A 13,686-nucleotide genomic window follows, 5' to 3' on the forward strand; every position below is an offset into this window, starting at 1 on the left:
CAGAAATATTTAACATTTTCACATTTTGAATAAAAAATGCCTCATTAAACGTTTTTTAAATTTAAAATTTTCACATTTTAAATTATAAATGTCGTAATTTAAAAATTAAAAAAAAAATTTTACAAATGCATTTCAAATTTATAAATATTTTATAATTATTAATATGAACGTTTTTTTATTTACTAAAAAAAGCTCTATTTAAAAAAAAAATTAATTTTTACATTTTAAATAAAAAATCTCGTAATTCATAAATTTCAAAAAAACATTAAAATGCATTTTATAATTTTTCTTATAAACTAAAATTTTAAATTACGTTTTTTAAAATTAAAATTTTCACATTTTAAATTATAAATGTCGTAATTTAAAATTTTAAAAAAAAAATTACAAATACATTTCAAATTTATAAATATTTTATAATTATTAATATGAACGTTTTTTTATTTACTAAAAAAAGCTCTATTTAAAAAAAATTTTTAATTTTCACATTTTAAATAAAAAATCTCGTAATTCATAAATTTCAGAAAAACATTAAAATGCATTTTATAATTTTTCTTATAAACTAAAATTTAATCAAATTCTACCAAAAAGAAAATGCTACATTAAAAAAAACCCTACCTGGACTCTCCCGCTCCTGCTCCGTCCATCTCCGTCGATGTCCGTTCGTGGCTCTCCGTCGCTCGCGCAATTCCGTCGAAGTCCGGCAAATCCGAAATCGGTGGATGAGGCAGAGCTCGATCGAGGTATGCGGAATGAGGGGGGTCGCTCTCCTTTTATAAGAAAAATTAGGGTTTAGCTACCTCGATCGAGGTATTCTTGACATGCCCATACATCTCGGCACATCTACCTCGATCAAGGTATTGGCATGCCACGATACCTCGATCGAGGTATTCTTGAGATGCCCATACATCTCGTTGGCATGCCACGATACCTCGATCGAGGTATTCTTGACATGCCCATACATCTCGGTACATCTACCTCGATCGAGGTATTGCCATGCCACGATACCTCGATCGAGGTATTGTGACATGCCCATACATCTCGGTGCATCCACGTCGATGGAGGTTTTGACATGCCACGATACCTCGATCGTGGTATGTTGGCAGAAGCGGGATGCCAAGTCATGTGTCCAGCATACCTCGATCGAGGTATGTCATCCGCCCTGTTGGCTACCCTGTCGGATGGCACATACCTCGATCGAGGTATGCTGGACATGCCACCTGACCTCGATCGAGGTTGAGCTGGATTGCCACGATACCTCGAACGAGGTAGATGTGGCATGTATAGCTAGCTTGCCAGCAAGCCTCGATTGAGGTAGAGACTCGGTCCGGTGAAAAAGCTACGTACCTCGATCGAGGTATTGGCTAGGCTCGGTTGTGCTCGTGTGTGATTTTCATTGGAGCTTATACCTCGATCGAGGTATTGGAGACCGAAGCAAAACCTTTGTATTTTCACTCGAGCGGGTGTCACACTCACCCGAAAGTGGTCCGGAAGTGGACACCCTTAGCTTGCTACCTCCCAGGGACAATAGGGAAAGTTGATAGGGACGTTTTCAGCAAAAAGCATAAATAGTAAACCCTCACCCTGTTGTTGAAATGCACATGTAGTTGTGCAATAGGTGTTGAGATATCGAGCTCCACTTGTGATATGCCAGGGTGACCATTGTGCATTTATGTCACCGACTTGTTAGCTACAGATGTGGTTGGTACACCGCCCATGAATAATAGCTGGATGACAGCTATCTTTATGTACTCTAGTTAGTGGCGCAGTTAGTATGCCACCTTAGTTAGCTGAGTTTGGTTTGAGACCCACATATAGGGTTCACCTATTCTTTTGTACTAAGAGAGTTCTTTTGGCTTTCACAACTAAGAAGAGGAAAACTATTTTCAGCCTCCACCTTTGTGTGTATTCCCCCATTGTGTATGTGAGAAAGTTGCAAGTGAGACTCCTTCCTTCTCTCCCACTCTCTTCACATGGTATCAAAGCTCGGTTTGTGGTAAGGAGCTCAAGAAAGCAAACCAAGTTCGCGGTGTCTTGGTAAGAGAATCAGTGTTGCTTTCCTTTTTCGAGTTTGGGAGCAAATCTCTGCAGATAGCACAGCCGAAAAGTGCAAGAGTGCACTCTCTCAGATTGGGACACCCTTTGCGGTGTGGCGAGGCCATTTCGGGGCCCATTTTAGTGGCAAAAGTTTTCCACAGACACTCAAAAAAGTGCCCTATTTTTGTTGTACGACCACTATTCTGCAAGTCGGTGAAAAGTTGCCGTAGAAATTGCATTGTATGCCTGTGCGCAGAGATATTGGGAGTGACAGAATCATTCTTATTGCCTGTTGATGCAAAATCATCACTAGGAAGTGACTGTGTGGTCAAATACCACTTTCGTCAGTTTTGCAGATTTGCCCTTGTGAGGCAAAAGTTGTGTTTTTTGCAGTGACAAAATATGTTTGCAGTGTTCTGTAATGGCCTCCGATGCTCTTTCACAGATAGTCACTGGAAAAGGCTATTGGGAGTTCATTACTAGAGTTGAACAAGAACCAGTTATTCCTAATGTTCCCAATCAACTGGAGTTGTAGGCATTTAAAGGCTGGCATGAGAGAGCCATAAAAGTTATGTACTGGCTGTCTATCAGTATTTCAAATTCTATGATTGTGCATATTCAGGATGCAAGCACGCCGAAGGAGGCATGGGATACTTTGACAAAAATGTATAGCACAAATACGCAAGCCAAGAAAATGCAGCTCAAGCAGGAGTTGCATAATGTGCAGAGAGAAAATATGAGCATCAATGACTACCACATGAAGGTGAAGAAGATTGTAGATGCACTTGCTTCCATTGGGTCGCCAATGGAAGATGATGATTTAGTTTCTGTGGCCTTGAATGGTCTAGGAAAGAATTATGCACAATTCCGAACATCCATTGCCGTCCATGAGAATTTTCCTGATTTTGGGGAGTTGATTGCTCTTCTAATTTCTGAAGAGCAGAGAAATGGTGGTGCATCTTCTTCAGGAGGGACTTCAAAAGAAACTATCTTCTACTCAAATGCTGGAAGAGATAGAGGCAGAGGTAGAGCAGGCCGATTTGGAGGCTGTGGTAGAAATCAGAATATGTAGCAAATTCAAGAAAACTAGTCCTATGAAGGAGGACGTGATAACTTTAGAGGCAGGGGGAACCAAAGAGGTCGTGGTGGATGGCAGAGAGGCCAAAATGCAAACAACAATGTTAAATGCTACCACTGTGGTAAAATGGGTCATATGGTTAAAGACTGCTATAAAAAGTAGAATGACATCATGACTGCAAAATTGCAGCAAGGCAATTATGTATCCTCTAGTAGACAGGGTGATGACAGAAATGAGCATCTGTTTATGGTGCAGCACATGACCAATTCTGTGACAAGTGCAGAAGAAAGCAATGATGTGTGGTATAATGACTCAGGTGCGTCAAACCACATGACAGGTCATGCAGAATGGATGCAGGATGCAAGGAAAATGCAAAGACTAGGATTTGTGGAGACTGGTTATGATACTGCACATCCTATTATGCAAATTGGTAAAATTCCTTTGTCTATGCAGAATGGGAAAAAGAAATACCTGTCTGATGTATTTCATGTCCCGAATATCACCAAGAACCTGGTTTCTGTTGGTCAAATGGTTGAGCAAGGCTTGTAGGTCAGATTTAATCCTCATGGATGCTTTGTTGAGAATATGAAAAATAAGGGTCGCTTGGTAGCAAAAGGGAAGAAGAAGGGCAGGATGTTTATGTTGGATGCCGACATGCCTGAATTGAGTGCAACAATGTTTGCACATGGGACCGGTGTAGTTGCAGATATTGATATTTGGCATAAATGCATTGGTCATGTTAATGTACAATGACTAAAATTAATGCAGGCCCAAAATATTGTTGCAAGATTGCCTAAGTTCAAGGTTGCAGAAATGCATAATGTATGTGAAGCCTGTCAATTTGGAAAACAGGCAAGGAAACCATTTCCTAGACATGTTCGAGAGAGTAAGAGGCCATTGGAATTAATCCACTCTGATGTGTGGACTACTAAAGGTGCATCTATTGGAGGCTGTCATTATTTTGTCACTTTTATTAATGACTACAGCAGAAAAGTTTGGGTGTATTTTATGAAAAAGAAAAGTGAAGTGTTTGAGCATTTCAAAGCTTTTAAAGCTATGGTTGAAAAAGAAACAGGCTTGCAAATAAAATGCCTAAGGTCAGATGGAGGGGGAGCATACCTCTCAAATGAGTTTGCAAGGTTCCTATAGGAGCATGGCATAAAGCAGCAATATTCATGCAGTCATACCCCACAGCAAAATGGACTTGCAGAAAGGAAAAATAGGCATGTATTGGAGAGGTATCTCATGCCATGCTCAACGACTAAGACTTGCCATATTATTATTGGGCTGAAGCAGTTGCTACAATAGTCTAGACTCCCACTGCAGCAATACATGGCATGATGCCAGAGGAGATGTATAATGGTAGGAAACCAGATATTTCTCATTTAAAAGTTTTTGGTTGCATTGCCCATGTTCATGTGCCAGATGAGTTGAGATCCAAGTTGGATCCAAAAGCTGAGAAGTGCATCTTTATTGGTTGTTCTCTGCAGTATAGATGCTATAACCCTTCTACTTGTAAGTTTACAGTAAGCAAAGATGTTTTTTATGAGATGAGCATCTAGTATAAACCAGTAAATGTGATTGATGATGTAGATGCACAAAATGGTAATGCTGCACAGAATTCACAGCAGCAATCACAAAATATTAGTGGACCTGTAGTGTCCTCTAACATTGGTTCACATACTTCACCATGGACAAGTAGATAGAGATCAGGAGAATCTCCTCAAAGCAATGCAGATAGTGGTATGCAAGTATCACGAAAAGGAAAAGAGAAAGTAGATCAGTCCATGGTTGATGTGAATGCATGTCACTTTTATGTGGATGGTGAATCCAGTGGCTCAGAACAGAGCCTTGATGATGAGTCGGGTATTCCTTCTGTTGTTACACCTAGAGTAAGGAAGACAAGGGATGTTTTGAGAGCACCTGGTAGTGAGCCTATTTTGCACAGGTCTACCAGAGTTAGGTATCCTGTGGATAGAGGCTGACATATGATAGATTTACAGCCATTCACTATGCCTATATGGTCAAAGTGATACATGAACTAGAACCCACTTCTTTTGAGCAAGCCATGGGAAAAGAAAAATGGGAGAAAGCCATGGATGAAGAAATGGATGCCTTGGAAGCAAATGCTACATGGGAATTGGTACCTTGCTACATGGGAATTGGTACCTTTGCCTAAAAACAAGAATGCAATTGGCTGGAAGTGGGTTTATAAGATGAAGTACAATGCAGATGGTTTTGTGAACAGATACAAGGCAAGATTAGTCATCAAGGGGTATGCACAGACATATGGCATTGATTATGCAGAAACATCCAGTCCGGTTGCAAGGATGGCAACCGTAAGAACAGTCATTGCTATGGCTGCATCAAAGGGATGGTCTTTACATCAGATGGATGTAAATAATGCTTTCTTGCATGGTGATTTGCAAGAAGAGGTGTATATGGAGCAACCACCATGTTATGTTCATGTTGTTCATCTTGAGTTTGTTTGCAGGTTGAAGAAAGCCTTGTATGGCTTAAAGCAAGCACTCAAAGCATGGTCTGACAAGATAGGACAGTATCTTGTCACTGTTGGCTTTCAGATTTCCAAGGCAGATTTCTCACTTTATGTAAGAAAAACAGAGAAAGGCATTATGCTGCTTATCATTTATGTTAATGATTTGATCATCATAGGTGATAGTGATGAAGATATCCTTCATGTGAAAATGATACTGAAGCAGAAGTTGAGATGAAAGATTTGGGAGAGCTACGTTACTTCTTGGGCATTGAGGTGATTAGATCCACCAGTGGGATATGGCTCTTGCAGAGGCAGCATGGATTGGACATGCTGTCCAAATATTGGATGACAGGCTGTAAGCCTATTTCAGTTCCTTTGGACCAGAATGTGAAGTTGAGCGCAGATGCAGGTGAGCTTTTGGAAGACCCTACTATGTACAGACGCATAGTAGGAAGTTTGATTTATATGACTATTACCAGGCTAGATTTGAGCTATCCTATTGGGTTGGCAAGTCAGTTTATGCAAGCTCCAAGAAAACCGCATTGAAGGCCACATTGTAGTATGGACTATTTTATGAGAATGGGGTTCACATACAGTTGCATGGATACACTAATGCTGATTGGGCTGGTTGTATTTCTGATAGATGATCCACCAGTGGTATGTGTTCTCTTTTGGGAGTGCTGCAGTCACTTGGAGCAGCAAGAAACAGCCTACAGTTGCCTTGTCGAGCACAGAGGCTAAGTACAGGGGTGCAGCAATGACTGCATGTGAGGCAGCTTGGTTGCATAAGCTACTTTATGATATGCATCAGTCTACAGATGGGCCAGTTGTTATTTATTGTGACAACATGATTAGTATACACTTGGCAAATAACCCAGTCTATCATGCTAGAACAAAGCACATTGAGGTGCATTATCACTATGTGCAGGAGAAGGTTCTAGTTGGTTTTGTTGATCTAGTTTATGTCAGCACAGAGGATCAGGTAGCTTCCATAGTCACGAAGGCATTGGGCGCAGAGAAGCTACACAAGTTCAGAGACCTGCTTGGTGTGCAAGAATTGGGATTGAGCTAGAGGGGGAGTGTTGAGATATCGAGCTCCACTCGTGATATGCCAGGGTGACCGTTGTGCATTTATGTCACCGACTTGTTAGCTACAAATGTGGTTGGTACATCGCCCATGAATAATAGCTAAATGACAGCTATCTTTATGTACTCTAAATAGTGGCTCAGTTAGTATGCCACCTTAGTTAGCTGAGGTTGGTTTGAGACCCACATATAGGGTTCACCTATTCTTTTGTACTAAGAGAGTTCTTTTGGCTTTCACAACTAAGAAGAGGAAAACTGTTTTTAGCCTCCACCTTTGTGTGTATTCCCCCATTGTGTATGTGAGAAAGCCGCAAGTGAGACTCCTCCTTCTCTCCCACTCTCTTCACAATAGGGACATTTGGGAACTTCCACGGAGGCATGTGAGGTCTAGTGTGTGCAGAGGTGAGCAAGTAGCCCACCCATATTGGAAGGTGAATAGTCATACGGGTTTTGTGGTGATGAGGAACAATTGCAAGGGAGCTGACTATGCAAGCCCTTATGAGATCCGGATGCTTGGGTATTGATTGAGGAGGAATAAGGGGAATGGTATGCATTTGGAGGAGTTGCCAAGTGTCACTGACAATGTTGTATTCAAAGTAGCATAGCAATAGAGTTTTCACGAAAACCAAGGTTTAATGATAGGTGAATGGAAAAACTTGAAAATCAACCTTTAAATTTGATAACAGAAGGTTTTTAAAACCTGCAAAAGGTTCTCTCTCTCTCTCTCTCCCCGCCCCCCCCCCCCACTCAATTGTGCCATTTGCTTGTAGATGGGGCCTTGACGATGGCACCACGAGGCTTTAATTTCTCATCTTTCAAAGCTACTTTTAAACAACTGCTCCTTTGTGAAATTTCAATAAGAGCCTTAAGAATTGGAAAGTGAAAGGTGGTTATGAAATGTGAACACGGAAGCAAGACGTTATACAAGCCCACGAGGTTCTAGAGGACGAGGAGTAGGCAGGCAAGGAGACGTGTTTGACGGAGGAGGAGATGGTCAAGCCGAGCGGACAAAAGTCATCGCAGTTGGGAACAGGATTCGTCGAGGCTGGAGAATCGTCGTCCCGGTGGAAATTCCCGGCCACCGCTCGTTTAAAAGCAGTGAGAGAGAAGAGTTCAATTCTCATGACAGCCTTCTTCACCTTCTTCACCGTCTTCCTCCTACGTCGCTTCTTCCCGACCTCGCAAGCTCTGGCTATGGCTTCCTCACCACCACCACTTTCCTTGCTCCTCCTCCTCCTCCTCCTCCTCCCCCCTTCTCTCCTCCCCCCTTCCTCCGCCGACCCCATCACCGCTGACACTTGCTCCCCTTCTGCCCCCCCTTGCCCTTCCCTCATTGCCTACTACCCCCCCAATAACCTCCTCCTCTCCTCCATCTCCTCCCTCTTCTCCGTCTCCCCCCTCTCCCTCCTCTCCTTCAACGACTTCGATCCCTCCTTGAACCTCTCCCAGATCGTTGTCCCCTCCAGCAAATTGCTTCGCATCCCTGAAACCTGCGGTTGCGGCCCCAATCGCCAGCGCGTCCTCACCTCCGTGAATTACACTGTTGTTCCCGGAGACACCCTCTCCATCATTGCCGGCACTTACTACTCTCAGTTCGTCACTTTTAAAGAAATCGCGGCAGCCAACAATATCTCCAATCCCAATCTGATCCTACCTGGCGAAAACTTTACGATACCCATTCCCTGTGCGTGCCGTAACGGCACCGACCAAGGCCACGTAGCCGAGTTTCTGTCTTATGTTGTTCAATCGGGCGATACTCTGAGCGCGATTGCGAGCAGTTTCAACACAACAGCAACTGATCTGGAGAGTGTCAATAGTGTCGGAACAAATTTTACACTGCAAGCGTTCTCGACCCTCTTCGTTCCTATACCAGGTGCGGTTTCTGGACCTGCTATCAGCTGTTTTGGCCTCAGCTTCTGTTTTCTTCATTTAAAATTAGCATTTTGTAGCTTGCATTCGGATTGCTAATCGATGCTAATTTAGCATTTGATGTCTTGCATTCGAATTTCTGCAACAGCTCTTTTCTTTTTTGCGAGCCAAAAAATGTATTTTGATTAAGAGAATGAAATTTGAAGAAATTACAGAGCTGTTGCGTTGTAATTTCTTCAAGTTGCTTAATTACAGAGAGGGACTAACTAATTGATTTTTCAATGAAGTTCGAATTTTAACAATGTATCCATTCCATTTGCATTCGCTCACAAGTGAGCTTTTCTTTTTCTAGGTATATTTATCACTTTTCTTTTCCTAGGTATATTTTTGGTAGTCATTTAATATTTATGGAGTCTATACCCACATCTTAAAAAGGGTCTTAGGGCGTTTACAAACTATGGGTGCCCAAGCTCGCCCAACGTTCATTGAATGCATCTCCACCGTGGGCGGGCGATGGGCGGGTAATCTTGCCTGTCCATGAACCTTGGGCATGCCCACAGTGGGCAAGTGTGTAAACACCCTTAGAATAAGAATCCCTACAGAGAAGAGTTCAAGGTTTTACTTTCCTCGATACTATAATATGAGGTTCACTATGTGTCATTATAAAAATGAGGAAAGGTGAGTCCTGGTGCTTAGTGACCTGAAAGCTGAGACATTATGAAAGTTGGGAAGTTTGAACATGACTTGCTGAGTGCCAAGGCATGCCTACACAATCATTGCTTACTTGATACTAGGGATTGTGATGTTAGGCACTTAGTTCTAACGATTGTTAAATGGATTTTTTTTTCCTAAACAAAAAGGAAATTCTAATCCTTTTTGTATGTGATACACAGTCATTGCTTACTTGATTGTAATGCTAGACACTCTTAGTTCTAACGATCCTTAATGAAAAATGGAAATTTTAAACTTTTTTATATGTTTCAGTGACTTATGTACTTGCCATGGAAAACAATTCAAAATTTAGGGCCTATATTAAAATCCCATGTATAATACCCTTCCCCTCCATGTGTGCTTTGAATAAAGAGCTTCTCTTTTAGGTGAAAAGCATCATTACATTGACATTACATAATGTGATAGCTCTAGGCAAATTGTAAGAACTTCCAATGATATTGTGATGAATCTTGTTTTGTGTATTTCAAAGCATGAACTGATAATCCTAGGTTTTGCAATTAATAGCATTAACTTGAACCTCCTTGATACAGTTAAAAAATTCTAGACTTCTTATTCTTATCTTTTTAGATTCCCTTATGGAAATGCCAACCTGAGCATTGAAAATGTGGATTGCATGTATAATATCCATGTGAAGAATGGCATAAAGCCATGCTTATTCATCGGCATGCATCATGAAAGTGTGCAAGCCAAAATGAAAGGCAAGCATGCCAAAATAATCAGATGTGGGCTTTATTGCAATTGGTTGTTTGGAACACACGTGCGCACACGCACACACATTTGCACACACTCGCGTGCGCATACAGACGCATGCAAACATAGAGAGAGAGAGAGAGAGAGAGAGAGAGAGAGAGAGAGAGAAGCCAATTTTAAAACAAAAGATTTAGCTTCACACCCAATAAAAGATACATGTAAAATCTCATTTAGAGTTTGAAGTCTTGGTTGAAGCATGCCTTGAGTTTAATACAAAAATAAGATGCTTGATTCTAAATCTAGCTAAGGAGTAAGATATTAAGATTATTTCTTTGTTGGTTTTATAAAGTATATGGTGTTATCAATTTCATGTCCACAAGGTTTTTTACAACTTATAATGCTCACAAAGTCTCGAATAAATAAAGTAAAATACCTATGAAGCTAGTGGAAGGAAAAGAGGAGAGGGATGGGAAAGTGGAGAGGGTTGAAAGTGAGAGAGAGGGAGGGGGGTGAGCTGGAGGAGGGGAAAGGAAATAATATGCTCCCATGTCATATTCTTAAGTACAAGCCCATCAAAGCTATAAAACCCATGAATTTGGTGTTAATTACTAACCAAGACTTCTAATCCTTTCATTACACTAACTTAAAACACTCATTCAGCTTTAACAATATTTCCATATGTTGAACACAACAAAAGCGATCACCTTTCTGTACTTCCTTAAGCGGCAACATCCATAAGATGCACCTAAGGGTTGCCTTTTGGTGTTATCTCAAGTTAGAAAACGAATTTAGAATGCTATCATGTGCTCCCATCAGTATTACCTTTGAAATTGTGCATGAAAGTATAATAGGCAAGGAAAGCTATGCAAAAGCAATTCCCAAATCTAGCCTCTTTATGTGCCTCCTTGAAAGAAGGGGCTCTTTAGATAAGTTGCTTTGCAATCCTTTGGGATAACCATGAAATGTACTTGCAAAGATGAGTGCCAATGGGAGTACACTATAGATGCTAGCATTGAGTGATCATGTGATAGATAGTGGCAACCACCTCCCCATAATAGTTGGAACTTTTTGAAATCCGGAGGGCATAATTAGCTTCATGTTCACAATGTGAAATTTGATGTAGTTGAGAAGCATTACAACTTGAATCATGCTTATGGGAGCATTGATCATAAGCTATAGATTTTCAAAGCAAAATCATCCATTTCGTCATGATATTTGCAGCAAAGAAGCACACTACTTCAACTTTAGTGTCAACTTCAAGACTATTAACATTAGCACTGGTCATGGAAAACCCGGGTTTAATGTAACGTCACCTCAAATTTTTTCGATTTGCAGTCCAAATTTTAAAAGAGGAGGTTCTTTGATTTGCACATTTTGAGGACATTTTAGAGGGAAAAAACTCCAAAAACTTGGAAAAAACCTGTAAAAGTTAAAGGTTTTTGTATCCGTTCTTTTCAGTCAACACTCACCAAGTTGTGTTAGGTTTGAACTACTCAATATAAGTGGGGGGCGAAAAGTGCCCTTTTGATCTTTACTTTGATTGGTTGGGAAAAGTAAAATTTGCGAGCACTCGCCTACTTTTCAATGTACTAAATGCATTTCACGTGGAGGAACACCAAAATGATTTTGAACGAATTCGGGATCTACTTGCCTCCGTCCGAGTCCGTCGATTTCTGGATTTACGGCTCTGGAAAGAAGAATTGTTCATCAGAAAATCGATTTTGACAATCCAATCTTGTCACGAGTCACGCGTGACCTGCAGAGATTGTCTTTCTCGAGAGCGTGAAGTCAGCTTTTTTGGGGCGTAGTCACTGGTCAGTCTTTTGTTTGGTTTTGTTTTGAGAGCAGGCTCAAACACCCACCGGATATATCTCATGAAGATCTGTCGTTTGTGTTCCGCAATGGTGCACGGAACTTGAACGTAGATTACAATCACAGACTTCTAGAGTTCTCATGAAGAAGCCAAGCTACTACGTCTTATGCTTGTGCAGGATTTGTACAGAAGATTTAACCGCTTCAATTGATCTCTTGCAGTGTGCAAAGCTAACTTCTCCGGAACTGCCATCGACGGTAACCTCACTGTTCCTGAGGGAAGCTCTGTCTTCACTGCCAAGAACTGCGTCCAGTGCAGCTGCTCCAATGGCTCGTATGTTCTCGTAGTTCTTGCATCGTTTAAAGTGAGGATCGGCCGATTCCCGGCCGAAATCTTGGGCCTGAAATTGGTTTGCGTTCGGGCTTTTGCAGGTTGTATTGCTCTCCAGCTCCCGCAACAATCGGAAGCTCCTGCTCTACCATCACTTGCAACAGCTCAAAACTCACTCTGGGTGATTCAAGCGCTGCTGCCGGAACCAAGGGATGCAAAGTGGAATCGTGCGTCTACAAGGGCTACACCAGTGCTGGAATCATAGCAACGTAAGGATTTTGCCGGGCTGCGTGCATCGCTTTCTAATTCTGCAGGCTCATGATGCTAATGTGTTTTGATCCTGCGGGATATGACTCTGTGCAGGCTCGAGACCGAGGTCGACACGAGCTGTCCAGGTATGGCGCATAATGTCTGTCTGAATTCTGTTCGTGGAGAGTGAAAACAGCCAAACTTTGTGAATTTTACCTCCGCACAGCATTTTTTGTGCAGATTGGAAGCACACTAATGGAATGTCATCTTCTTTCTGCAGCATCTCCGCCTCCCCCATTGCTGTACAGGCCCCCGAACAACATTACAGCTTCGCCTCTCAATTCCCCTGTCCCATCATCACCCTCTCCCTCAATACCGCCAACGGGATCAGCAGGTACTAGCCCCAGTGCCTCATCACCCGCAGGAAGCGGCCACACTACTCCTTCCGACGCTCCCGGCAGGGCTGCCATATTCTCCGCCTGGCCTCTCACCCTCGGCATCAGTGTGTGGCTGCTGCACCCGCTCATTCTTGCGGCCTCCTTGTAGCTCAACCTCATCAATTTTCAACACTTCGTTTCCAGAGCTCGATCAGGAAATCAGCTTGCCGATGGAGACAGCGAGCGTTCCGTCGTCAGGATCCGGCCGGACAGAAACAATAACTCCCGTAGTTTGTGAATTCTGTCGAGGAAATCAAAAGGCAGCGTAGGTGGAGGACGCTAAGTAACGCGATATTGACGGGAAAAGCGTTGGACTTGTTTTTGGACGCGAATAAATTTTTTGAACGTATTCAAGATTTATTAGTGCGCCACTATTGTCTTGGAGGATGCCTTGCCGTCTCTCAAGACTTGTGTCTCTAAACACCAAGCACTTAGAGTGCATTCCCACGAGGCGCAAGCGGCAATGCCACTATTTGGCAAAGCCTATGCTGTTCCCCCTCCACGCCAAGATGCAGCGGTGCATTGCCCCACGGGAGACGGGAAAATAGGCTCTCCACCTGGGTGGTTCGGGGTTGCCTGACAAATATGTTTGGCTTTGGTGACTCCATTGGGTGGGTATCCCCTCAAGATGCTCGCACTCTGACAATGCAAGCAACTACACCTATTCCCGCAGGCAGCCACCGCTCAGCCCATGACTTGGCATTCCCGCTCAAGTGGCACCTCGCATGAATGCACTCTTATATGGTCATCATGGCCTCTTACAAAGCCATTGAAGAAGGCCTAGAATCTTGTTTTTTTGAGCTCGCTGTTGGAAGTAGTGCCTCTTGTCGCAATCAATGCTGCCCCTATGACCTTGACTTTCGAGAAATGC

At 42.4% G+C, this 13,686-nt stretch overlaps 1 protein-coding gene across 1 annotated transcript; it reads left to right on the forward strand.

Annotated features, from left to right (window-relative positions):
- The first annotated feature begins 7,764 nt into the window (after window positions 1–7,764).
- Window positions 7,765–13,235, forward strand: LOC147882430 (lysM domain-containing GPI-anchored protein 1-like). The gene is made up of 5 exons (XM_087400746.1): window positions 7,765–8,568; window positions 12,021–12,132; window positions 12,231–12,398; window positions 12,493–12,524; window positions 12,659–13,235. Exons 1-5 carry the CDS (start codon window positions 7,818–7,820, stop codon window positions 12,922–12,924), a joined length of 1,329 nt encoding a protein of 442 aa, XP_087256872.1. The 5' UTR covers window positions 7,765–7,817; the 3' UTR covers window positions 12,925–13,235.
- The last annotated feature ends 451 nt before the right edge of the window (window positions 13,236–13,686 follow it).

The sequence above is a fragment of the Dipteris shenzhenensis genome, chromosome 29 (genome assembly GCF_047967505.1).
Source record: "Dipteris shenzhenensis isolate YYH24624 ecotype China chromosome 29, Dip_SZ_1.0, whole genome shotgun sequence".
Lineage (NCBI taxonomy): Eukaryota > Viridiplantae > Streptophyta > Polypodiopsida > Gleicheniales > Dipteridaceae > Dipteris > Dipteris shenzhenensis.

Excerpts from the sequence above, each read along its gene's own strand:
- LOC147882430 (XM_087400746.1), top strand. The coding sequence starts at position 7,818 with ATGACAGCCTTCTTCACCTTCTTCACCGTCTTCCTCCTACGTCGCTTC. Across the intron at positions 8,569-12,020 it reads CCTCTTCGTTCCTATACCAG|TGTGCAAAGCTAACTTCTCC; the intron begins GTGCGGTTTCTG and ends GATCTCTTGCAG. Across the intron at positions 12,399-12,492 it reads AGTGCTGGAATCATAGCAAC|GCTCGAGACCGAGGTCGACA; the intron begins GTAAGGATTTTG and ends GACTCTGTGCAG.